At 41.1% G+C, this 24,347-nt stretch overlaps 1 protein-coding gene across 2 annotated transcripts in view; it reads right to left on the bottom strand.

Annotated features, from left to right (window-relative positions):
• Positions 1-1,664: 1,664 nt before the first annotated feature.
• Positions 1,665-24,347, bottom strand: part of ace (angiotensin I converting enzyme (peptidyl-dipeptidase A) 1) — a 36,480-nt gene continuing 13,797 nt past the window's right edge. For both annotated transcript variants that reach the window (XM_080454269.1, XM_080454270.1), the window contains 20 exons: positions 24,200-24,297; positions 22,621-22,790; positions 21,972-22,195; positions 21,434-21,590; positions 20,499-20,597; positions 19,405-19,527; positions 18,873-19,084; positions 18,208-18,344; positions 15,371-15,529; positions 14,654-14,741; positions 12,637-12,780; positions 12,192-12,383; positions 11,404-11,501; positions 10,118-10,287; positions 8,956-9,179; positions 8,244-8,388; positions 7,343-7,441; positions 5,631-5,753; positions 4,395-4,579; positions 1,665-2,836 (listed from right to left, as the gene is read on the bottom strand). In XM_080454269.1, the coding sequence (XP_080310395.1) occupies positions 2,598-2,836; positions 4,395-4,579; positions 5,631-5,753; positions 7,343-7,441; positions 8,244-8,388; positions 8,956-9,179; positions 10,118-10,287; positions 11,404-11,501; positions 12,192-12,383; positions 12,637-12,780; positions 14,654-14,741; positions 15,371-15,529; positions 18,208-18,344; positions 18,873-19,084; positions 19,405-19,527; positions 20,499-20,597; positions 21,434-21,590; positions 21,972-22,195; positions 22,621-22,790; positions 24,200-24,297 (3,086 nt within the window). In that variant the 3' untranslated portion in view covers positions 1,665-2,597. The remainder of the gene's footprint in view (positions 2,837-4,394; positions 4,580-5,630; positions 5,754-7,342; positions 7,442-8,243; positions 8,389-8,955; positions 9,180-10,117; positions 10,288-11,403; positions 11,502-12,191; positions 12,384-12,636; positions 12,781-14,653; positions 14,742-15,370; positions 15,530-18,207; positions 18,345-18,872; positions 19,085-19,404; positions 19,528-20,498; positions 20,598-21,433; positions 21,591-21,971; positions 22,196-22,620; positions 22,791-24,199; positions 24,298-24,347) is intronic.

The raw sequence follows: 24,347 nt of genomic DNA, 5'->3' as shown, positions 1-24,347 counted from the left end.
TAGACCCATGGGAGCCAGATTGCTCAGATGCCGAGTTTCCTGTGCTGGGATTCGATCCCATGAACTTGTGGGCTGAAGTCAAGAGATCTTCCGACTGAGCTACCCAAGCCACTAAGCATTGTACACTGACATTACATGAACGTGATGGGTCATTCCCCCAATTAATTAAAGGCATTTGGCTCATGCACTTTACAAGTGGGCTTATTGTCAGCAACAAGCCAAGAACACAGGAGTCTGTCCCTGTTAGCTCTAGATCGCAGGGAGCCAGATTGCTCACATGTTAATTTGCCATTTTTGGAATTCGATTGCATGACCTTGTTGTTTAGAGTCAAGAGCTCTTCCAAATGAGCTACCCACCCAGACATAAGAAACAGTGTACATTGACATTGCATGAACGTGAAGGGTCATTCCCCCAAAATAATAAAAGGCACATTGTCATGAACATGATGGGTCATTCCCCCAAAATAATTAAAGGCACTTGGCTCATGCACTTTACCAAAAAAGAAAAAGCCGTCAGTTAGGTAAAGTTGAAAAGCAATGAAATATAGGAGGACTGGGATTTGAACATGGAATCTCTGTGCTAATAGCCTGATGATTAGACCACTACACTCAGTCACTCTCTTACTGTTGAAGCATTGTTTTGTATGTTAGCCTTCAGTTATCAAAGTTGAAATACTCCAGCATTGAACTTTAGGAGGACTGGGACTTGAACATGGAATGTCTCTGCTGGGAATCTGATCAATAGACCACTACACCATCACTTAGTCACGATCGGCAGATGTCTCTTAGTACTTTTGAAGTGTTTTTTTAGTATGTTAGCCTTCAGTTAGTAAAGTTGAAATACGTCATTATTTAAAGCTGCATCATGTAACTTTATTGTTCTACCCCGGATTTGTCTTGTATGTTAGCATTCAGTTAGTAAAGTTTGGCGCCATTGGAGCGCCAAGTGCACTTACGCCTTTATGTTTTCAGGCTTTATTTCAAAAAGTAATAATTGTAATACACATTCTTTTACCATCTGATAGAGCTCAGGAGACCTTTAAAATTATATAAAAAAGTCATTTTCAGCAAAAATGTCACTTACGCCCCTTTGCACTCTAGCCCTCGATATGAGGTTTCCAAAAAGTGTGTAAAATTATAACATTGTGTAAAACTTATCCTTTCGTAAGTTAGTTTCATTTGGACTTAATACAAAATAATGCAATACATAATACAATACATGTTTTTAGTTTTTATTATCTATTTTCAAGAATTCTTTTGACTCCATATTTGTTTCAGTGGTACCCTGAGCATTTGTATATGATTTTATTTTAAATATATTTTATATACCCAAATTCTGTAGACCTACTCAGATTCGTCTCTGGTTCACGTTACCAATGATGCCCTTTGAAGGCAGATGCACTGCTGATTACACAACTTCCAGAATGAGAGCATGGATGTGTTAAGACATCAAATCCATGACATGTTTTTCTTCTTTGTCTTTGTGAAATGTAATTTTGTTTTGCATTTCCCAGTCCACTGTACAAAAGAAATAGAACTCTTTATTCTAGAAAAAGCAAGAGGATTCACTGAAAATCAAATATTTGAACAATGCATACACCAATTAAAGACTTTACAAACATTCATTTTCAAACATCCCCCCCCCCCCACCCCCCACCCCCATCAGCATTCAAATATTACAAATAAATTACAAAAACTGTAAGGTCATTTTGCATAGCCAAAATAATCGGACTCCAAATGTATACAATACATATACAAGACACATGAGAAAGGCAGACCAAAAAGAAAAGCTAATTTGATCGGTTGTGCAGTACAGTACACATACAGTAAACATCAAAGGTTGCACACTGAGGTTGGTATTGTGCTATATAGCTACAGTAAGCGAGGCCTCACTTTAGCCATACGATAGGACCAGCGGTTCTCAAACCTTTTCTGGATCAGGGCCCACTTGAAATCTCGAAAGCGTTCGCGGACCACCGATCTGAACACTTAAGTGGTTAGTTAAGTGGTCAGATGGGTGGGCCGTGTGCATTTTCAGAGCATGTTTATTTGAATGATGAATCACTCGATCGTGTTGCGGCTTGGATCAATTGAACTAATAGTACACATGAAAGGAGTAGTTCACCCAAAAATGGCTTATTTTCTATCAATTACACACCCCATGAAGCCTTAAATTCATGGAGATTTTTTTGTTTTTGTCGCATTCCTAAGCCAATAATTTGATGACCGTCAAAGTCTCTGTTAGGAAACTTGTGTAGTCTCCTACCGAAACATCATTCTGCCGGTCATAAAATTAATGGCTCAGGAATGCGATAAAACCCCCAAAAGTATGCTTATTCTGGGGGAACATTCGCCCCAAAATAACAGATCTACAAGCTCACAACTTGCAGATCGTCTATTTTTGGACAAAGAGATTTGTAGACGAAAAAAGTGGTCCAAGTACATATGCAACTCAGGTCCAGTTTACTAAGTTTAGGGGGTTTAAGTGGTTAAATCTTAGTGTATTTGGGGGGGGGCCACATGCAATATCCTCACGGCCCACCAGTGGGCCCCGGCCCACAGGTTGAGAATCGCTGCATTAGACAGCTTTAACGCGACTACGACTTTAGCTCCATTTCGGACGAGGACCTTTTACTGTTTTTTGACTTCCTGCTCTTGTAAACCAATAGGATGGTGGCGACCAGCAGGACCATGCCGAGGACCAGCAGGATCCACTGGCCGGCTACGGCGGCTGCCTGGTCCACGCTCATTCCCAGGAAGTCCACTTTACCCGGAGGTGCTGTAGGGGGCAGGACAGGGGGCTCTGTGGGAGGAGCTGTAGGAGGTGCACCGTCAGCTGTACCCCACACACACACACACACACACACACACACACACACACACACACACACACACACACACACACACACACACACACACACACACACACACACACACACACACACACACACAATGTGTTTCATTATGAACCTTACTTAGTCGCTCATAATGTAATAACCATGATACTGACCATGATACTACTGACCATGATACTGACATGATACTGATATGATACTGACATGATACTGACATGATACTGATATGATACTGATATAATACTGACCATGATACTACTGACCATGATACTGATATGATACTGACATGATACTGATATGATACTGATATGATACTGACCATGATACTGATATGATACTGATATGATACTGACCATGATACTGATATGATACTGACATGATACTGACATGATACTGACCATGATACTACTGACCATGATACTGATATGATACTGCCATGATACTGCCATGATACTGACATGATACTGGCCATGGCACTGACCATGATACTACTGACCATGATACTGACATGATACTGATATGATACTGACATGATACTGACCATGATACTGATATGATACTGACCATGATACTACTGACCATGATACTGATATGATACTGACATGATACTGATATGATACTGATATGATACTGACCATGATACTGATATGATACTGATATGATACTGACAATGATACTGATATGATACTGACATGATACTGATATGATACTGACCATGATACTGATATGATACTGACATGATACTGACATGATACTGACCATGATACTACTGACCATGATACTGATATGATACTGCCATGATACTGACATGATACTGGCCATGACACTGACCATGATACTGACATGATACTGACCGTGAATCATGATACTGACTGTGATACTGACCGTGTTACTGATCATGATACTGACCACTGATCACTGATGAATTGAGTACAATGGACCACAATGGAGACATGCGTTATTCTTTTAGCATAAACTTTGACTGTACTACCTGTATTGCTAACAAACCTGATAAGTATTCAATCAATCAATCAATCAATCAATCAATCAATCAATCAATCAATCAATCAATCAATCAATCAAACAAACAAACCATGATACTAACATGATACTGATACTGATTATTACGATGTAACACTTTTCTCAACAAAATGAGTCATGATTACATTAAAAACTGCTTTTACATTATGAGTTCTTAATGTAACAAATTATTACATTATGCAAAAATCTATTATTATGTTATGCGCTCATGATTTTATTCCATTTAGGTTAATAGATTATGAACGGTTATTACATAATGAGTTGCTGAGCTTGTAGATCGAATTTTGGCGAAGATATTTAGTGTAGAGCGAAAATATGAGAGGGCCTAGTATAGAGGCCATGGGAATACAGTAGTATCCCAAGTACAGGGTTTATGTGGTTAAAACATTTTCATCGCTCATCTACTACTTTCTTCTACTACTACCATTGTATACATACGATACGTGTGTGTGCGCACGTGCGTGAGTGTGTGTGTGTATGAATGCACGTGGGACGTACTTGGGGGCATCCAGTTATACTCTGGCCATCCCAGTGTCTCCTTGTTGTTGGCGTTCTGCACCTCGAGCCATTCAATCAGAGGCTGGAAGTACGTCATCAGGGACGTGGCGTTCATTATGGGCTGGCCAGTCATCTGTTGCATCGCCTCTGGCCAAGGTTTACTGAAGCCAAGCTTCATCACGTCCCTGCGAAGACCACAGGGTCACATTTAAATGAAGAGAAAGGTCAGCGCTACTCTGCTGGGTCAGAGAGTAGTCAGTGAAGTAAGCAGTAAAGAAGTGATACACGCATATTTCACTATACATACTTATAGCTGTATCACGTAACGTTTTTGTGTGAATAAATTTGTATTTTGTCCAATCTGTATGCTAGAGTATGTTCATTCCCTGCCAACGACGTCTTTGGACGTTTGTAAATCAAAAGCCCAGACCGCCAATCACGTCTTTTGACGTTTCTAGGTTTTTTTTGTGCTTCCACCAGATGGCGCTGTTCTCCAACACACGAGTGACCATTTTCATCCTCAAGTCACACAGGTCCAGGAGAGCACGTGATCGAAAGATCTCCACCACCATTAACTTCCTGCTTAGCGTATTTGGGGAAACGGCTGTATCTTTTTTTCTCCTTGCATTTTTGACGAGACATGCTATATTCAACGGCCTGTAACAAGCAAACGGGGGGTCGCGATGAAAGGAGTTTTTCTCTCACAGAAGCACAGTGAAACCCCCCGGGATTAGCAACGATCAGAAGATCGATCGTACTGGAGATAGATATTCTGTGACTACTTGAAAAGGTAAGAAAATCGAAAATTCTCTGGCAGTGGATGATTTATTTATTTATTTATTCTGGCAGTGAACAAGTTAAAACAATATAACTTATGCAATTGGGGTGGTTGAATCTGGTCTCCCTGCTCTTCTATTTAGACATTTAGATTTAGATTTAGATTTAGCGACCTTTGCTTTGACACAATACTGTTTCTGGTTTGTACCAAATACAGATTTACAGTTTGTGGCCAATACCCACCGGCCAGTGTGTGTGTGTGTGTGTGTGTGTGTGTGTGTGTGTGTGTGTGTGTGCGTATGCATGTAGGGATGTTTCTATGAGTGTGTGTGTGTGTGTGTGTGTGTGTGTGTGTGTGTGTGTGTGTGTGTGTGTGTGTGTGTGTGTGTGTGTGTGTGTGTGTGTGTGTGTGTGTGTGTGTGTGTGTGTGTGTGTGTGTGTGTGCGTGCGTGTCTTTACCCTAGCAGCTTTCCAGCCTCTTTAGACCTGTAAATATCACAGGTGTGTAGGGGTCCCGTTTGATTAGCAGCCTTACACAGAGCCTCATGGAACTGGAACTGAACGACGAAGCTGACAAAGTACCTGATGGAGACAGTCACATGGTTACCTAGAGCAGGGGTCTTCAACGTTTTTCAGGCTAAGGACCCCTTAGCTGAGAGAGTGATGAAGCAGGGACCCCAAGTCCCACCTACATACTGTACAACGTTTTTCATAGATTTCATAGATGGCTTCCTAGACTTCATGACAGCACTTTCATATTATTTTTCTAATAATATGCTGGAGTCATGTTAATGTGTATTTTAATGTGTATTTTCAGACAGAAACCCTCAATACTTGACCTTTGGCTCTATACTTGGTCTGTTCTTTTTTCCCTCTATACCAAACCTCTTTGCTGGCTGTGGGCTAGTAGATCTGCTATTTTCAGCAAAAAATGATAACCATCACACAAATATATGGCGGCCCCCCTGTAGTAACTCTGAGGACCTCCTAGGGATCCCGTACCCCCTGCTGAAGACCCATGACCTAGAGATTAGACTGAAGTCAGTTATATGTAATTTATGGGCCACACATGGAAACTGAGTTTGGACCGTTCAGCTGAAGGTAACCCAGAATAATGGGCCCCTGAGAACTCTGGGAACCATTTTATTTAATGACATTTGAGGCATAATATTTCTACAATTGCTACAAATTGCTACAAACCTGTGGATAGCCAGTCATTGTGGGCATAGTTGAAGGGTAAATTTAGGTCTGATAATGATGTACTGTACCGTGCATGTTCAAATCATGTATACGTTGCATTATTTCCGACCATTTTCCAAAGCATACATTTATTTTTTATTTCGGAAAAAAAAAAGCCAATTTAACAGCGAGGTGCCCACGCACGCACACACGCGCACACACACACACACACACACACACACACACACACACACGCGTCATGAAAATACGCACAGAATGAAAACTGTGTCTGTTTCCAATCCAGTAAAACAAAAACCCTAACCGTTATTCCTAACAAAAAACAGGTGGTGCAGATTCAATTTCCACATGTGAACAGAAGCAGCATGTCATGTTCTCTAGGCTACGTGCACGTGTTTACTGTGAGTCAATCTTATCATCCATCCATCTGTAATTGATTGTGTGTGTGTGTTCTCTGCAGAGTCAGATAACCCAGTGTTGGACAAAGTACTCAACTCCAGAAAGTAAAGATATACGCCTGGTCAAATATTACTCAACTACATGTGAAAGTTGCTCTGTCACATTTGTACTTGAGCTGGAGTACTAAAAATGCTTAAGTATTCAAAAGCACAAATTACAAAGTAGTAGTAGGCTACACTTTGTTTTCACATCAATGCATCGCTGTATTGAAATGTAGAAATTTTCCCGCCAAATTCATAGAAAATAGCCAATCTACAAGCTCACAATGCATCACGGTGCGACTCGCTTGTAGATTTACTATTTTCACAATATTTGAAATAGGGCTTAAGTGATTAATTCATAATGTATTTTCCCCATCCTAGAAATACTGTCAAAGACAATATGTCTGTTTGAAATGTAGTGGAGTGAAAGTCAAAAGTATCCAAAAATACAAATCCTCAAGTAAAGTACAGACACTCAAATATATGTACTTAAGTACAGTACTTCATTACTGTCCACCACTGCAGATAACCTACCTCACGTAGGGGACGTTAGCAGGGATGTGGAACTTTGCACCCGGATCGAAATCCTCCTCAGTACGGGCTACTGGCGGACACAAGCCCTGGTATTTCATTCTGCGAGGAGAATATAAAGCATGGTAAATGTTATCGAAGCATTATTATCAAAGTGAATAATTAATTCACGCTGTTGGAGGTGCTGCTTCCTGGCTGTGAGGTGGTCTGTGATGTTGCTGCTTTTTCCCTGGCTCCCACAGTGGATGGAGTGTGCTACTGTGTTACTGTACCTTTTTATATCTACCTTCTGAACGGAAAAGGTCTTATATGTACTGTACCTTCTGAACTGAAAAGTTATTATATCTTCTGTAGATGTATTTATTTGGTGCTGGAGCAGTCTTTGACCATTTTGTATTTCTTCACCATCCATTTCTGTATGGACGTTATTTGTGTGCTCACAGAGTAAAGGCTCTGTTTCCGAATCCAGAGGATTCAGTCTGAAATTAGCCTCGATCTTCAGACTTTTATTGTTTCGTTTTGCTAAAAAATAAAAGCCTGGAGGAACGCGTCGGTGTACCCGGTATAGGAAGTGTTTCATTTCCCCAACCAACCAGAGTGCAGTGGGCGTCGCTCGTAATGTTGTGTTAACGGGGCAGCGGTTGACGGACAGATCGGTGAACCAATGGGATCAGGCGCAGTCTCTCTGCGCCTCTATACACCCGCCCCTCTATACACCCGCCCCTCTATACACAAAATCAGGAGCGTTGGTGCAGCCTTTTCTGAAATTGACCTGTGAGGTTGCTTTCACAGTAGCATGTACGCAGTAAAATCCTCAGGGTTAATTGATCCATTTGAAACTCTGAGTTAAACGAACACAGAGGATTTCTTGCTGTCTAGTTGGAGGAGCGCTGGTGCTCTTTACCTGAGGTTCCACCACTCCTTGTTGTACTCGGATTTGGGGATTCGTCCATCAAACACCTTCCATCTCCACTGGTCCATCAGGTAGCCGAAGGGCAGGAAGGCAATCTTGTCCAGGGCCATGTTCATCAGGAAGTTGATGGTACTGTCTGATGATATGGAAAGATGGGAGAAGTGCTATGACTGAATGCAGGCATGACAAGGAAACTCCCATTACTGGGTAGAGGTTAGTCACTTACTGTAGTGCTTGTACCAGAGACACAAAACTAGTCACCCATGTCTCAAAATTCAATGCAATTCCAATTTTATATCTCAGAATTCTGAGTTATTTTCTCACAAATTGAGATAGGTAATTGCGAGAAAACTCAGAATTTTTGGATATGACTATGAGTCCCAACTGCAAGTGGTAAAAAAAAGCACAGAAGAGGCATCAGTCGACCTAGCATAGCTGTTGGGTGGACAAGGTGCTTCACTAACTTTTTGTAAAATACTTTACCATACAATATATTAAATCAGCTCAACCTGAACAACTTCATATTCTGCGGGGGGAAACATCCATATTCTGGGGGGAAACATTAGCCAAAAATTGCCGATCAGCAATTTTTGCAAAAGAGATTTGGTGGTACACAGAAAAAAGTGGTCCAAGTACAGAGCCATCTCAAAGTCCTGTTCAGAGGGTTTATAAGTGGTTAAAGCGCCTATGGTCGGTCACCCACCAGCGTTGGTTTCCACGTTTTCCAAGAGGCCGATTTCCTCCAGGTGTTTGGGCGTGGACACGGACAGAGCCAGCACGTCGCCGATGGCCTCATGGAAGCCGGGGTTGGCGCCGCCGCGGAAGGGCACGGGCAGGTCTTTGTACTGCAGGAAGTACTGCACGTGGCCCATCTCATGGTGCACTGTGATGAGGTCGTCCATGGTAATCACCGTGCACTGCTTGATCCTGTTCAGTGAGGAAAACAAAAACAAGGAAGCGGTACGTGATGCGGTCGTCCATGGTAACCACAGAGTGCACCGCTTGAAACCGGACAGTTGAAGAGGAATAGGTTGGTGGATGGTCTCACGTGTCATTTTCGATGAAGGAGGCTTTCGAATGGGATATGTTTTTAGGTGTTTCAGTGTCTTTGTCATGTCCACCCCCCCACTCTGTAGATAATAGTAATAGTATTTTAACTCGGAAGAGTGTACAAATGGACCCTTGTGGGTCTATTTGGTTCCATTTGTATACTCTTCTGAGGTAAATGAACACTAGATTTTACTGTGTAGTTCGGTTTGTCAGCACAGTGATATAACACGAGGTGAAGTGATAAAAATACAAAACATTACACAAATTGGTGACAATGCCAGTGACAACAGAGTGCAACAATGGTGTGTAAAATATTATATAACAGCAAGAGAACTGCATGAAAGGCAGCATATTAAATCTAACCGCAATGTAGACTAATTGAAGCGTGTGGTCTTGCCAGTCCTAACTGCAGCCAGCTGTTCTATTCTCAGCTACATGCCATTGTTTAGTTCTGTGTATATACTCAAGTAAATACTCAAGAATTCAAAAGTACAAATTACGATAGTAGATTTCTGTTTAATATCAATGCATATTACATGTACTGAAATTTTCAAAATGGTAATTTTAAGAAACTTTCAAAAATGTGAAAGAATCTACAGCCTCACACCATATTTGAAATAGGGCTTAAGTGGTTTATTCATAATATATTTTTTGTTGGTTTGGGTCCCAAGAGTCCCTTCCTAGAAATGTAGTAGAGTCCAAAGTACATTATTTCTATTTGAAATGTAGCGAAGTGAAAGTCATGAGCTTGCATGAAAAAGTGCAGCATTCAAGTAAATGTACTTAGTTACTGTCCACCACTGCAGAATCCTAACCTGAAGTCCTTGCGGTTGTAGAAGTCCCAGGCAGAGGCGTGACACACCACCTTTTTGTCGTCCGGTTTCTCCAGCATGGACTTGTCCCAGAACTCCTGGGGCATGGGAATCAGACCCAGAGAGGTGAAGAAACTGTCCGATTCCTGGAACATCCTGGTGGCGTTCCAGCCCTGCAGACGTCAGTGGAGAGAATCACAATCAGAATCAAACTTTACTTTCACATCACAGGTTTATAGGTGTAAAGAAGGAGAACGCAACATGACACTACTGTGTACAGTGTATGCACACGTACATCATGAACCTGTGTGTACAGTATATTATACATAATGCATATCGTTGCTGTCGGGTGGAAACCTTGTATTTCCATATTTCAACTTTTTATGTTTTCTCGTAAATTAATGCCCTACTTCATCATGCAAAGTGTCACGCAAAAGTTGTGAAAATAGCACATGTACAAGCTCACAACACGTCACGCTGTGAGCTTGTATATCTGCTATTCTAAATACTTCTCAAAAGTTTTATATTTATGAAATTCTTTTGAATAATAAAAATAATCTATTTTTTAAATTCTATTTCAGAAAATCTTTTGAAATAATAATAATTATTATAATTATAATAAAAAAGGATATTTACATGGTAGACTAGGGACCCACAAATGGGTCCCTAGTCAAAAAGAGAACGCAGAATGAGAATGTGTCTCCATTGAGGCAGACACTAGCAAAGCTGAGATGAACACAGTGCAATGCAGGCACATGAGGAAGTCTTCTGGCAGGATTTGAACCCTTGCCCAAGGGTGGGTGTGGGTGTGTGTGTGTGTGTGTGTGTGTGTGTGTGTGTGTGTGTGTGTGTGTGTGTGTGTGTGCGTGTGTGTGGGTGGCTTAACCACAATGTCGTCAAAGCGCACACATTCTCGGCTCTCTCACCATGCCAATATTATTTCTGTAATCCAAACATTCTGCAGTGTACAGTATGTCACATTACGTATTGAACTCAACCAAACAGTATTTTTGGAAAAAGTGACTTCAGAGTTTACAACATTAAATAGATGGTTATGTATAAAAATGGAGCCATAAAAAATCCAAAGTACAGTAGCTCACAATGTTTGGTAGATTTTGGAACAGGCCACAAGCCCGCGCACACACACAGTGTGTATATACAGTAAGTACTATATATATATATATATAGATATAGAGAGAGAGAGAGAGAGAGAGAGAGAGAGAGAGAGAGAGAGAGAGAGAGAGAGAGAGTGTGTGGAACACAGCTGCCTCTTAATTATTTGTATTCACCTTTGCGATCATGGCTGGTGTGGCGTCAGGTTGCGTAGCGTCAGGGAAGGGGACGACTAGGTCCATGATGCCAGACCACGTCTGCGCCCACATGTTCCCTGAGAGCACACAAGACAGTCAGCACAGACCTGGCATTTAACCCTCATCCCTGCACAGCAAAAGGAAACTTAAGTCATGGGGGCAGTTATCTTCCACTCTGCCAATGTTAAACCCAGTGGGATTTGAGACTATGAATCGGTCCAATCCCTCGCCATGTGGACCTGTCACCCACAATGTCACGCTTGACGCCTCTGAAAGCATATTAAATCCCATCTAAACCCGAGAGCATGTACGGCCAACAACAGGATATCAATGGGGGCATGCTCACACATAAAAGAGACTCTTGGCTATAGTGAAGAATCCATGTTGGATTCCTTAGTGGAATATTGCTTGAAGGGCGGCTTTTGTCCTCTGACCTGGCTCTTCAGCTCCTTTGCTCTTTTTAATATGGCACATCAGTTGAATACTTAAACAGTACAATGTCTAACACCAGTGTAAAACCACTATTATTATGATGTATGGCCCAAATGTATAAAACATGGCATTAATACTGCCTGAATTTTGGGTCCAATGAAGGCACTCATAACACCTAATATTTCCCCGGGCAAGGGTGGGTTCCCCTTTGGTTTAGCGGATGGTAGATGGTAGTTTTCCTATGTGGGAGATGGTGTTCAAATCCAGGTGATTTCATTGGCATTGTGGGGTTCATTGGATGAATGGATGAATGTCTACAAAGTGACAGCACTGACCCAGGAGATGAGCAGGAATGGGTCCTTTCAGGTTGATGTACTTGGCACCATACTTTTTGTAGAGAGCTCTGCGAACGTAGGCGTGCACGTTCAAATAGAGTGGCTGCAGCTCCTGCCACAGAGCCTCCAGGTCCTGTTCAAAGGTCTCTGTCTCATACAGTGATCGCCAGAAAGCCCCATTGTCAGCATGACCTACAGCCAGACATGGTAACACATATAACAAATATAACAAATATCCCTTTCATCTCAATTAGTTGCTGCTGCACAGTAAAGTCCCCTGTGTTAATTCAACTCTGAGTGTGGGTCCATTTGGTTACATTTATACACACTCAACAATGGATACATTAACACAGAGGATTTTACTGAGTGAGCTGAAAAATATCAAATATAAGGAGTGCAGACTTAGTGAGAAGCAGAGCTTTTCTTTTAGGCCATACGCGCATACCATTGGCTTCTGCAGCTTGGTTGGCCAACTCAACATATCTCTCGTAATCCTTGCGCAGGACTTTGCCGGCACTGTCTCTCCAGCCCTTCCAGGCAAAGAGCAGCTCATTGTAATCTCTGGACTCGGCCATGATCTTCTGGAGATCTGAGGGGAAAAAACACCTTCAATTACTTGGGGGTAGTGGTAGGGAATTGGAGCGTTCCTGGTTCGATTCGATTGCCGCTCCGCCTGGCATCATGTCAAAAAGTCTTTGAGCAACACACTGAATCCCTATATCAGTGGTTGGTAAGTAAGTTAATTTAAGAACTAGAACTTGCAACAGACTGTCAAAGGGAACTTGGTCATCTTATGTCATGACAAAACACAAATCATTTAACAAGACTTCTCCTTACAAAAAAAGAAAGAAAGAAGGAGCTGAAATCTCAGCCGTATATGTTTAGCATACATGAAACTGGATAAAGTGCTGTCATCACTATTTTATTCGTCTCATCTGCAACAACTGCACAGCTATGGTGAATAAAGGGAACATGGAAAGACACTTTTGGACAAACCTCAAATCATTTGGACTAGGAACTGAAATTTCAACCATGTGTACCGTACACATGGACGTAGACTGGATGAAGTGCTTTCATCAGTATTTTAAAAGTCCAATACATCACGTTTGCGTTATAGTTTGATGTGCATGACACGTTTTCATAATTTATCCTGCCTTGATTTTTCATATTAAACTATGGACTTATTCTGTTAGCGTTGTTTTAATTAGCAGTGCATAATGAAATGTAAAAGTGGTGGTGATTTATCTCAGGCCTAAACGGTTTGCCCAATCCTGTTCTATAGTACACAGGACTAGGGGCCGTGGGCAACCAGAAAGGACAGCAAAAGGAGATGTTTTGCCATTATGTGAGCAGAGGCAGTTCTTGAGACTGTTGGGACCCTGTAACCCCTGAAAATTCATCTTCTGAACATCTTGAATGAGCCTTCGGAGGCCCCTTATTGCTCTGGACCACTATTTTTTACCTGATCATAAAATGTATCTCTATTATGTGGACTCTTTTTGGTTCAACTTCTGAAATTGCAGGGTCAAGCTCTGAAACAGTGGGTCTCAGTTGGTCCAATTTTCTAGAGGACCCCCCCTCTGACCTTTGGTAGCCTGGGCCCCTGGGCCTGATCCAGCTCTGATTACTGATACTGTAGAAATGTTTGTGTAATCAAATGTTACAGGTGTAGATAGAAATTCTTGTGTATTCATTTTGTGCAGGCCACATCCTTGAATGTTGCACTTAGAGGACATTTGGTTATTTTTGAACAGAGAAACAAGCTCTTTCATAGAATAGGAGCTCACGGTTATGGAGAGAAACAAAGTATTGTTTAAAGGCATGTGAATCACCCGCTATCATTCACTCTCAAAATACATAAAAGTATAATAAGCATTCTTCAGATGGGGTTAGATTTTCTATTTGAACATTTTAACCTATGTGAGACAGTCAGACACTGTAAATTATTTATCAAATAATTTGCCAGGCCAGATATTATCACTGTAGGGCTGCTTGTTGCTTAGCGCTGCCATAAATTCTCCCTGAGATGAGTACAGTAGGTTAGTGTCCTGCATGACTGCCTGCAGGGCTGGCTCATGGCAGTCAGTGTGTGAGTGAATGGGTGAATGTAAAGCGTCCTCTTGGTCTGGTGAGGACGCAAAAATTCTCGGCATTTTTGAGAGATGCATAAGCTTCCCTGATTGGTCAACCCAAACCGTTGGCTTCATGGATTAGCGAAGTGTCACGTCGCGCTTTTGCACTTGGCCAGTATAAGTCCCTGATTGGCCAACCTGACCGGCTTAACTGATTGGCCAGAGCTTTGCATAATACTTGTGCCATAGCCAATATAAGTGACAGCAAATGCAATGGAACAGAAAGGAGGAAAAAGCCGTAATATGGAAGAATATAAAATGTGGAAGATTACACAAATCACATTATAGAATATAAAAACCTCTCAAATGTTGAGAGGTTTGTCATCGTACCTGGATCCAATGGATGGCAGGTCCCATTCTCTCTGCAAACCTCTGCAACACTGTATTTGGTCTCCATGGTGGACAGTAGATTGTTATACTGAAAAGGGCAAAGATGTAAACCAATGGAACTCAATAACAAACATCACCTTTCACTCAAAATGTTCTTCATTACTGCATTCTGTGTCATCAGTGAAGGGAAAAAACTTTGACCATTATTCGCCCATACTATAAGAGCAAAATGCCTGCCATGTGAATATGGTAACATAACATAATGGACAAGTACAAACAGTACAAATAAATGGTTGCATTTACATTGTGTTTTCACAATCTTGCATTGGGTATATGCAGGAGCACAGAATTGTGCTCCTGCATATATGGCCTGCTGGTGTCGTGCACAGATAATAGCCAATCTACAGTACAAGTTCACAATGTGCATTGTGTGTTTGTACTGTAGATCTGTTATTTTTGGTGCGCAACACCGGCGTGCAATCAAGTAAAATTCAGCCATTAGCAGAGTTGAACACTAACCACTTGAACCCCAGCAACTATATTCTGGGGGGAACATTAGCCAAAAATAGCAGAAAAAAGTACAGTTGTAACTCAAGTCCAGTTCTCTAAGACTACAGGGGTTTAAGTGAGTTAATGAAGTAGGCTACATTTATTTGACTACTGTACCAAGTCTCTTCATATTTTCCAAAACATCCCAGAGGTCTTTCTTTCCCTTACCTCCTCTAGTTCTGTTACGGGTAGCGCTGCGCTCTGGATGTCACTGAGTTGCTTGACAATGCGTGTGACCGACGCGTCTTGGAAGTCTGTGGTGTCAAAGCCGCGCGCCTTATTTCCATACTCCAGGGTGTGCTTTGACATCGCCAGATTCTTCTCCAGCTATACAGACGGAATAAGGAAATGCTAACTGCATTAATTTTGTCACATATTTTTTGAGAGTATGAGTTTGTATGTGTGAGAACGGAGTGGTATAGTGGATGGACATACAGACAAACAGAGACAGACAGACAGACAGACAGACAGACAGACAGACAGACAGACAGACAGACAGAATGATGTGACATTCCAAAGTTTCAAAGAGCCTGCTATTGGCACTTCAGTGGAACATCAGTGGATAGTCCAAGCCTTGTCAAGGAGAAAGAGGGGCATTTGCCAGGTGTGAAATGGTGCCAGGTGCGAATTTGCCTCATTTCACACCTGGCAAATCAGGTACGACAATGGGGGGAACAATACATAGTCTATACTTAATAACATACTTAGAACAATACTTAATACTAAGTCCCAGCATCTGAATTCTGGGGTAAAACTCTCGCAAGAAAATATATAGCAGATTGATGAGCTCTGAGGGACTCCGCTCAACAATGTATATGGTTTAAGTGGAAACAAATGTACACTGTAACCATCATCACTGTACGTGGTGTTTTTCTACTTGAGAGGACTCTGGTGGCAGATATTATTGCCTTTTCCAGGCACCGGTGCCCGGTATTCAGGGCTCTGCTTTCATTTTCCTCTACAGGGAAACAGAGGTAGGGTCTTAATATTATTATGGCGTCGACACGTGCAGTCCCTCTAGTGACTCTCTAAACTCACTTAATAATATTATTATGGTGTCGACACGTGCAGTCCCTCTAGTGACTCTCTAAACTCACTTAAGGCTGAGTTTATTTGTGCTTTCCTCCCAGCACTCAGCTGTGCTTAATGCAGCTGGCACTGAAAACGGTTTACAGTTCTGTACCTGTACACTACACACCTTTTTTCAAAAACACTTTAAAGCAGCACTATGTAACTTTCCTCTTCTACCCTGGATTTGAACCCGGTTTCCTGCGCAAGTGCTGACATTTTTACAATTGAGTTCATAGAGCCTGCCTGCTTACTCAGGGGATAAATTGAATCTTGACCATCAGGTCAAAATTTGTGTCAGATCCTGTGTCTAGGTGAGACATGACCTTTGACACGATCTAAATGTCTCAATAGAAGAGCAGGGAGACAAAATACAACCACCTCAATTGTATACGTTATATTGTATTAACATACAGATTGGATTTTTTTTTTTATATGAATTTAAAAAAGTTTAATAGTGCTACTTTAACCCTTTAAGACCGGGAATGCATCTGTTTCATTTTAAGATTTCTTTGGCTATTCAAAAATAGCAGATATACAAGCTCATAGTGCGGCACCGAGTGCAGCGCTATGAGCTTGTAGATCTGCTATTTTTTTTTTTTTGTGAAAATGTGTGCAAATCTCTGAATATATATATATATATTTTCAAAGGGAACATTTTTAACTCAAATCTTTGCTTCTGGGGGTCCCTGGAACAAATATACATATAATTATGAAAACAAATTGAGAACCACTTATTAGAGCAACGTTTTTTCCAAAAACTGCTAGGATTTAGAAGATATTTGAAGAATCCCCAGAAGCAAAGATTTGAGTTACAAATGTTCGCTTTAAAAATATATAGATGTATTCAAAGATTTGCACAAATTTTCCACGATAAAAATAAATAAATAGCAGATCTACAAGCTCATAGCGCGGCACCGAGTGCCGCGCTATGAGCTTGTATATCTACTATTTTTGAAGAAATATTTAAATAACACAGTGTGTTCCCGTTCTTAATGGGTTAATTGTGAAAAAAAACATTATTTATAAAAACCTTAACACAACTCTTCTTTTATGGGGGGTCTAAATAATCTATTCAGATGTTGTAGATCTGCTATTTTCACCTGCAGAGCAAGAAGTTTCACCAGGAGAACACAACGTGCGCAGAAGCTCACGCCATCTTCCGCAGATCCTCCCCTCGCTGCAGAGGCAGCGTTCAACCCACAGGGGTCGCCAGTGCAGCAACAAAGACCATTTTGTTGCTGTCAGGCACAAACCTTGTATCTCCATATTTCAACCCATGAAAAGTATTAACTGTTTTTCAAATGAACTACATAATATCTACATTAGGATTCATTTCTGAAAATTAACAGTTTTGGACGTACAAGGTTTCCACCGGACAGCGACATGACCTTTCAATGGCTTCCCACCTGCCAACCCAGCGCCCTAGCCAAGGCAGAGGCATTGCTTCCAGTGGTGGCCTGAGTGTTTCACCTCTACGCCAGTGGTTCTCAAAGTTTTTCATGTCAAGGATCCCCAAATTGATATGTATTGGGCCACGGACCCCCATCTGAAAATATTGTGTGCCAGGGACCCCCAGAAGAGAAGATTTGGGTAAAAAAATCATTTTCGAGATTTTTCAAAAATGTTCAAAGGTAGCAGATGTGCAAGCTCGCAACATGCTGTGAGCTTGTATATCTGCTATTTTTGAAAAGCGAACGTATTAGCTTTTCAAAAAAAGCTAATGCGTTAAAAAAAGATATTGTGAAAATGATTGTGATGTTGTTAACACATTTTGCTGCCCCCCCCCCCCCCAGCAAGGATCCACTTTGAGAATCATTGCTCTACGCCACCTAGCTGTCCTACTGTACGTCAACAAAAATGTATTTTTTCGTTTTGAAAATACGACAAGCGTCATGGTCGTCCGACAAAGCATAAATTAACATTGAGGGTCTCACCATGAGGTCTTTGTTGGCTTCAGTGATGTCGGTGTTGTACGCCCAGGAGGCCTCGGTGTAGGCGTTCCACACAACCTCCGCTGTGCTGTTGTAATCCGCAAGGAGCTGCTTGGCCTGGAGCTCATCCGTATTCTTATCTGGGAAGACAGGTTCAAGGTCAAGGGATGGTGGAGTGTTGTGGTAGGTCGAAGCTTACGCATTAAGACCGGGAACGCATAAGTGTAACCACTTAAACCATTATTTTATAGTTTGGCTATTCAAAAATATATATTTCAAAAACAGATAAACAAGCTCATAGTGCGGCACAGAGTGCCACGCTATGAGCTTGTAGATCTGCTATATGTTTTTATCCTGAAAATGTTTGCAAATCTTTGAATATACATATTTTTAAACATTTTTAACTCAAATCTTTGCTTCTGGGGGTCTCTGGAACAACATATTTTGAGATGGGGGTCCGCGGCCAAACATATCATTTTGGGGGTCCTTGACATGAAAAAGTTTGAGCACCGCTGATATAGCAACATAGGTCAGAAAACTGCCTCAGGTCTTAATGGGTTAAACACTGGTTTTGGGTGCTATGTATTTTATTTCTTAATCTCTGTGTCCCTCATTACATGCTTTGAGAAACACATCAATGTGTCATTAACCGTCGGCCACGCTCTTACCAACACCCTCTGGGTAGCCCTCTGGGGTGGGTGGGACCCAGTTGAAGTCGGGCCACCCCAAGGTCTCTTTCTCTATGGCGTTCTGCTCTTCCAGCCATTTGATGACGGGATCAAAGTATCTCATCAGGGCGCCGGCGTCCATCTTGTTAGTTCCCAGGGCATCCATGAGCACTTCAGGCCAGGGTTTGGAAGAGCCAGCCTTCAGTACCTTCCTGCAAAGTTGAATTTTTCTCACTTCTTTGCTACACTCAACTTCAACGTAATTGTCACGTCACAGATTTACAAAGAAAATTGGGTGAACTTCCTTGTGCTTGCAAGTTGGAAACGTTGACATGTTTTCTAAACAACTTAACCCCAGCCGTATTGAGGGGAAAGCTTTCGCAGAGAATAGCAGATCAACAAGCTCACAACACGTAGCGTTGCGACGCGTTGTGAGCTTGTCAATCGGATATTTTCAGCAAAAGCTTTCCCCACAATAACAGAAAAGAAGACACTAGTATAGAGCCCTGACGGAACTCCTAATAGCACTTACTCTAAGATGGCACCTGCTTCTTTTGAGCGGTAGATGTCACATGTGTGCAGGGGGCCAGTCTGATTGGCTGCCAGGCACAGTTTCTCATGGAATTGGAACTGCAGGATGAAGCTGACAAAATACCTGCAGGGGAGCCAGTCGGTTGCTGAGTTGTCTCATTCATACGTACCAAGTTGCATTTTGAGGTAATTTATGCAGTGGTGGAAAAGGTATACACTCAATTAAATATGTATTCAAAAGTATAAATTATGATGTACATTTTCTTTTTAACATCCATGCATTGCTGTGTTGAAAATTTAAAAATAAAAACAAAATCAGACATTTTCAAAATAAGTTAAAATATACTGTACTATTTGAAATGTACTGTAGTGAAGTGAAATTCATCAGCTTGCAAAAAAAAAAGAATATTCAAACGTACAAAAGTACAGTACTCAAGTAAATGTACTTAGTTGCTGTACACCACTGCTGACAATTTATTTAGCTGAAGATTGCCGTATTATCTTCAAATATGTTTTAAGATTTCGATGAACCTTTACAGCACAAGATTGATTAGATCTGCACTGGAAAGTGGACAACTAAATACATAAAGAATTAAATGAAATCACTGGCTCAAATGTGTTATTGTTGAATAATATTATGTGTTGGGAGATTTTCAGGCAAGGCGACATCATAAATATTTATTTGGCATTTTGGTATCTGCTTGTACAAAAGGTGCACGTTGCTTACCAAACGCCCCACAATACAGAAGTGGATAGATATAGTCAGTGATATCTACATGTATGCCATGGAAAAGATTACGTTTTTGTCTTCAGAAAAATGTGTTCATTAAATTCTGGACCAGGAGGATGGGTCATGTATGTAAGGCGCTTATGGACAGATTAATTGAAAGTGGTTAATTGCACAAAAAAACAGAAGAAAAAAAAGAAAACTGTGGACAGCAGAGGATATGAAACAGCTTTTTTCCTGATATATGTTTTGTAATATTGATGTCACAAAAATAATCAATAATAATACAAAGAAAAAACAATATGTTGCTACATTTGTCTTGTACTCTACTATGCAGTGGTGCTGGACAGAGTTGGATGCTACTATACCTGATGTACGGCGTGTTGCCAGGAATGTGGTATTTTGCTCCAGCATCAAAGTGTTCCTCTGTACGCTTAATCGGTGGGCAGATTCCTTGGTACTTTGTCCTTTAAAACGGAACAGGAGAAGGGCAAGGCGGATTCACAAGACATTGGTGTGGGTTATATAACTCAAAATGATTCTTTCTGTCCATACTGTATGACGGTGTTGCCCACTGGGACTAATTTTTGGGTCGCGGGCCCATTTTTATGGTTCGCGAGTAGATATACCTTTTTTATGCATTTCCTACAATTCTTTTTTCATTATTATTCCAAAAGAAAATGTAAACATTTCAAATATACTATAAATAAAAATGTTTCAGAATTTAAAACAGTAAAACATATTTCAAAAGAATTTCACGAATTTCATTTTCCTCCAAAAAATCTAAGAAATGCCATACATTTTATATACTTACGAAGTAGCGATAAAATCAGATCTACAAGCTCACAACATTTTATATAACTTGTTAAATGTATTGTAAATATCATTGTTGTGGGACAGAAACCTTGTCATACAGTATGCTTTCATAAATTGTTGCCCTACTTCGTCATACAATAGTGTAGCGCAAAAGTAGCTATTTCTTTGCAATCTTTGAAAGTGAAAGTGAATGTTGTTAAGTCTATCTGTGGGTTTTATAAATACTGAACCAATGAAAAGTGTTAACAAGAGCTTGGGACCAAATAATAACTACATTGGATCCACAGGTAATTTTTTCCATTTCCTGAAAAGGGACGCTTTTGAAGTACTGTACAAGGTTTACAACCCACAGCGACAATATACATCCTAGATTCAGGTACACCTTTATTGACAAACCCATATGTCCCATTACACACATATGTCCCATTAACAAAATGTAGTTACCAAGTTACCAAACATTCTTTATTTATTTGAAAGACTACTGTACCTGAGGTACCACCACTCAGAGTTGTATCGATCTGGTGGCGTTTGCCCGCTGAACACCCCCCATCTCCACTGGTCTATGAGGTAGCCAAAGGGCAGGAAAGCCATTTTCTCTAGGGCCATCTTCAACAGGTAGTTGATGTCTCTCTGCGTTTGATTGCCTGTGCAGAAAAACAATGCAGGGTTTAGCCTCCCCATGTGCATAAACAAAGCCAATAAGGCATTTAAATGATATCTTATCATGGCTTAGGGCTGGATGATATGACTTCAAATCGATATCACGATTATTTCAAACTTTTGCCTCGATTATAAAAGCAAAACGTGAAAATAGCAGATCTGCAAGCTCACAGCGCTCCGCGATGCGACGCTTTGTGAGCTAGATAGTCTGATAAAATGGATATAAAATATCTAAATATTTAAACACCTAAAAAACTGTCTGGGCTGCACACAAAAGCCTGAGTAGACGTTAAAATGACCCCAGAAGTGTTTTAAAGTGAACTACGCCTTTAAAATAAATAAATGGATGAATGTATAAATAATACCAGAGTCATTGGTGGAATTGTCCAGCAGGCCGATCTCAACCAGATGTTTGGGGGTGGAGACGGACAGAGACAGCACATCCCCAATAGCCTCGTGGAAGCCGGGGTTGGCTCCGCGACGGTAGCCCACAGGCTTGTCCTTGTACTGCAGGTAGTACTCCACATGTCCCATCTCATGGTGCACAGTGAAGAGCTGCTCCATAGTCACCGTGGTACACTGCTTAATCCTACAGACAAAAGAACCATGCCAGGTTTACAATTATTTCAAACTTTGGTCTCGATTACAATTAATTAATTAATTAATAAATTAATGATTCTTTCACGCAGTTCTTTTAACACTGTCCTCGTAGTTCTCTGACTAGATCTGTACTGTAAATATTACAGGTGCAACAGTTAATTGAGCTAATCAATCTAATCGATTATAAAACATTATTGATTTTCAAAAATAGTGATTAACCACTTGAACCCTAGCATCCCTATTCTGGGGGGGAACATTTGCCAAAAAATAGCAGATCTACAAGCTCACAACGTTGTGAGCTTGTAGATCTGCTATTTTTGGCAAAGAGATTTGGTGTAGAGTGAAAAAAAAGCAGTCCAAGTACAGTTGTAACTCAGGAAAGAATAGTGGGTTTAAGTGGTAAACCATGCTAACCTGAAGTCTTTGCGGTTGTAGAAGTCCCAGGCAGAGGCGTGACACACCACTTCTCGTCCATCGGGTTTCTCCAGCATGGACTCGGCCCAGAACTCCGGGGGCATCTTGATGAGACCCAGAGAGGTGAAGAACTCCTCAGCAACACGGAACATGTGTGTGGCATTGTAGCCCTGATGGAGGAGGAGGGAGAGGTGTACAAGTTCAAATGAACCGTAGGCTACATTATCGTTGCTGTCGTTACTTTTCAGGAAATGGGGTGAAAAGAACCTGTGTTATTATTTAGTCACTCTTGTTAATACTTTTCATTGGTTCAATATTTATAAAACACCCACACACACTTAACCACTTTCAACATCAAATATATAATATATATCACATACCGTGCCTTTATTTGCACCGTGTGAAGGGAAGTGATAAAAAGACAGGCGGTGATAAGCTTGTCCTGCTTGGTCAGCTACCATATATTCCCTAGGGCTTATACGGCAGCTGACCAATCAGTGCAAGCTAAAGATACTATCGCTTCAGCATGCAGCTAAAGTTCCACTGTGTGCTGAAGTGGCGCTGCAAAATCACTATGTCAAACATGGACAAAACACAGCCATCTAACAAAGTTGCTGCAAAAGCTTTAGTAGAATTCACTGCCGAGGAGACAAAGGCGCAAAGGAACAAAAACACAGAGCAGAAAACAGCAACCTTTGATGGTTCACAGAATGGCTGTGTACCAACAAAGATGAGGCTGCCAGGTTCTCAGCCAACTCCCTCCCCATAGTATCTCATTGACAGTAATGTGTTGTTAATCTACTCCCTGAAAGTGTAAATGCTATTTGTTATGTAATAAACATTAGCATTAATCGTTGCCATCCGTTGGATAAGCTCGGACAACAGACAATAGCTCATATACAATTATATGCACTGTATGTGTATATATTATGTATGGAACTGTATATATGCCTACAGTACATGTGTTTGAATATGGCAGTTGCACGTTCACCTGTGGCAAAGGCAAGTCTAAATTCAGCTGGGGAAAAAAAACATGTGTGAGCAATATCTATAAGGCAGTGGTTCTCAACCAGTGGTCCTTGAGGGGGTTCCAGGTGGTCTCTAGCTAAATGATGGAGAGTTTGTAACCAAATGCACCTTTACAGATCTTGAACTCTTGAGAGTGTAACATTTTTACACTCTCAAGAGTTAAATTATTGTTAAATATCTGCATTACTTAATTTACAAGAAGTCCACACAATTAGTGAATGTAGAAGAATTTTTATTTTGATCAACGTTGGCCTGTTATCTCTCCTATTGGTACCACTACCAACATCATTACAGCATGGAATTGTGGACAAAATCTTATCCAACAACAACGAAATAAAGTTTTGGGTCTGAGAGGCTAAATCTCATCAAATGGTGGTCTGTGGCTCAAATGCCGAATAATTAATTGAACTTGATATGGAAAGGGTTGAAAACCACTGCTATAAGGGAATGCATACTGTGTGGAAAGACCCATAACCCAAGTAAACTTATAATATTCTTCCAGTCTGTTGCATTGGTACGAATGTAATACATGGTCTGCCACAGCTCTCACCTTTTCGACCATGGTCTCAGTCACGTCCACGTTGGCTTCGTTGGGAAAGGGGATCATCATGCTGTAAACGTTGTTCCAGGTCTGAGCCCACATGTTCCCTAGAGGAAGAGCCAGGAGAGACATGTTTGTGTCACAGTGGTGGACAAAA

This window comes from Gymnoscopelus braueri (assembly GCF_963280865.1).
Source record: "Gymnoscopelus braueri genome assembly, chromosome: 17".
Taxonomy (NCBI): Eukaryota; Metazoa; Chordata; class Actinopteri; order Myctophiformes; family Myctophidae; genus Gymnoscopelus; species Gymnoscopelus braueri.
The sequence above is the reverse complement of the archived record's forward strand: the minus strand, read 5'-3'. Positions and strand labels throughout refer to the sequence as shown.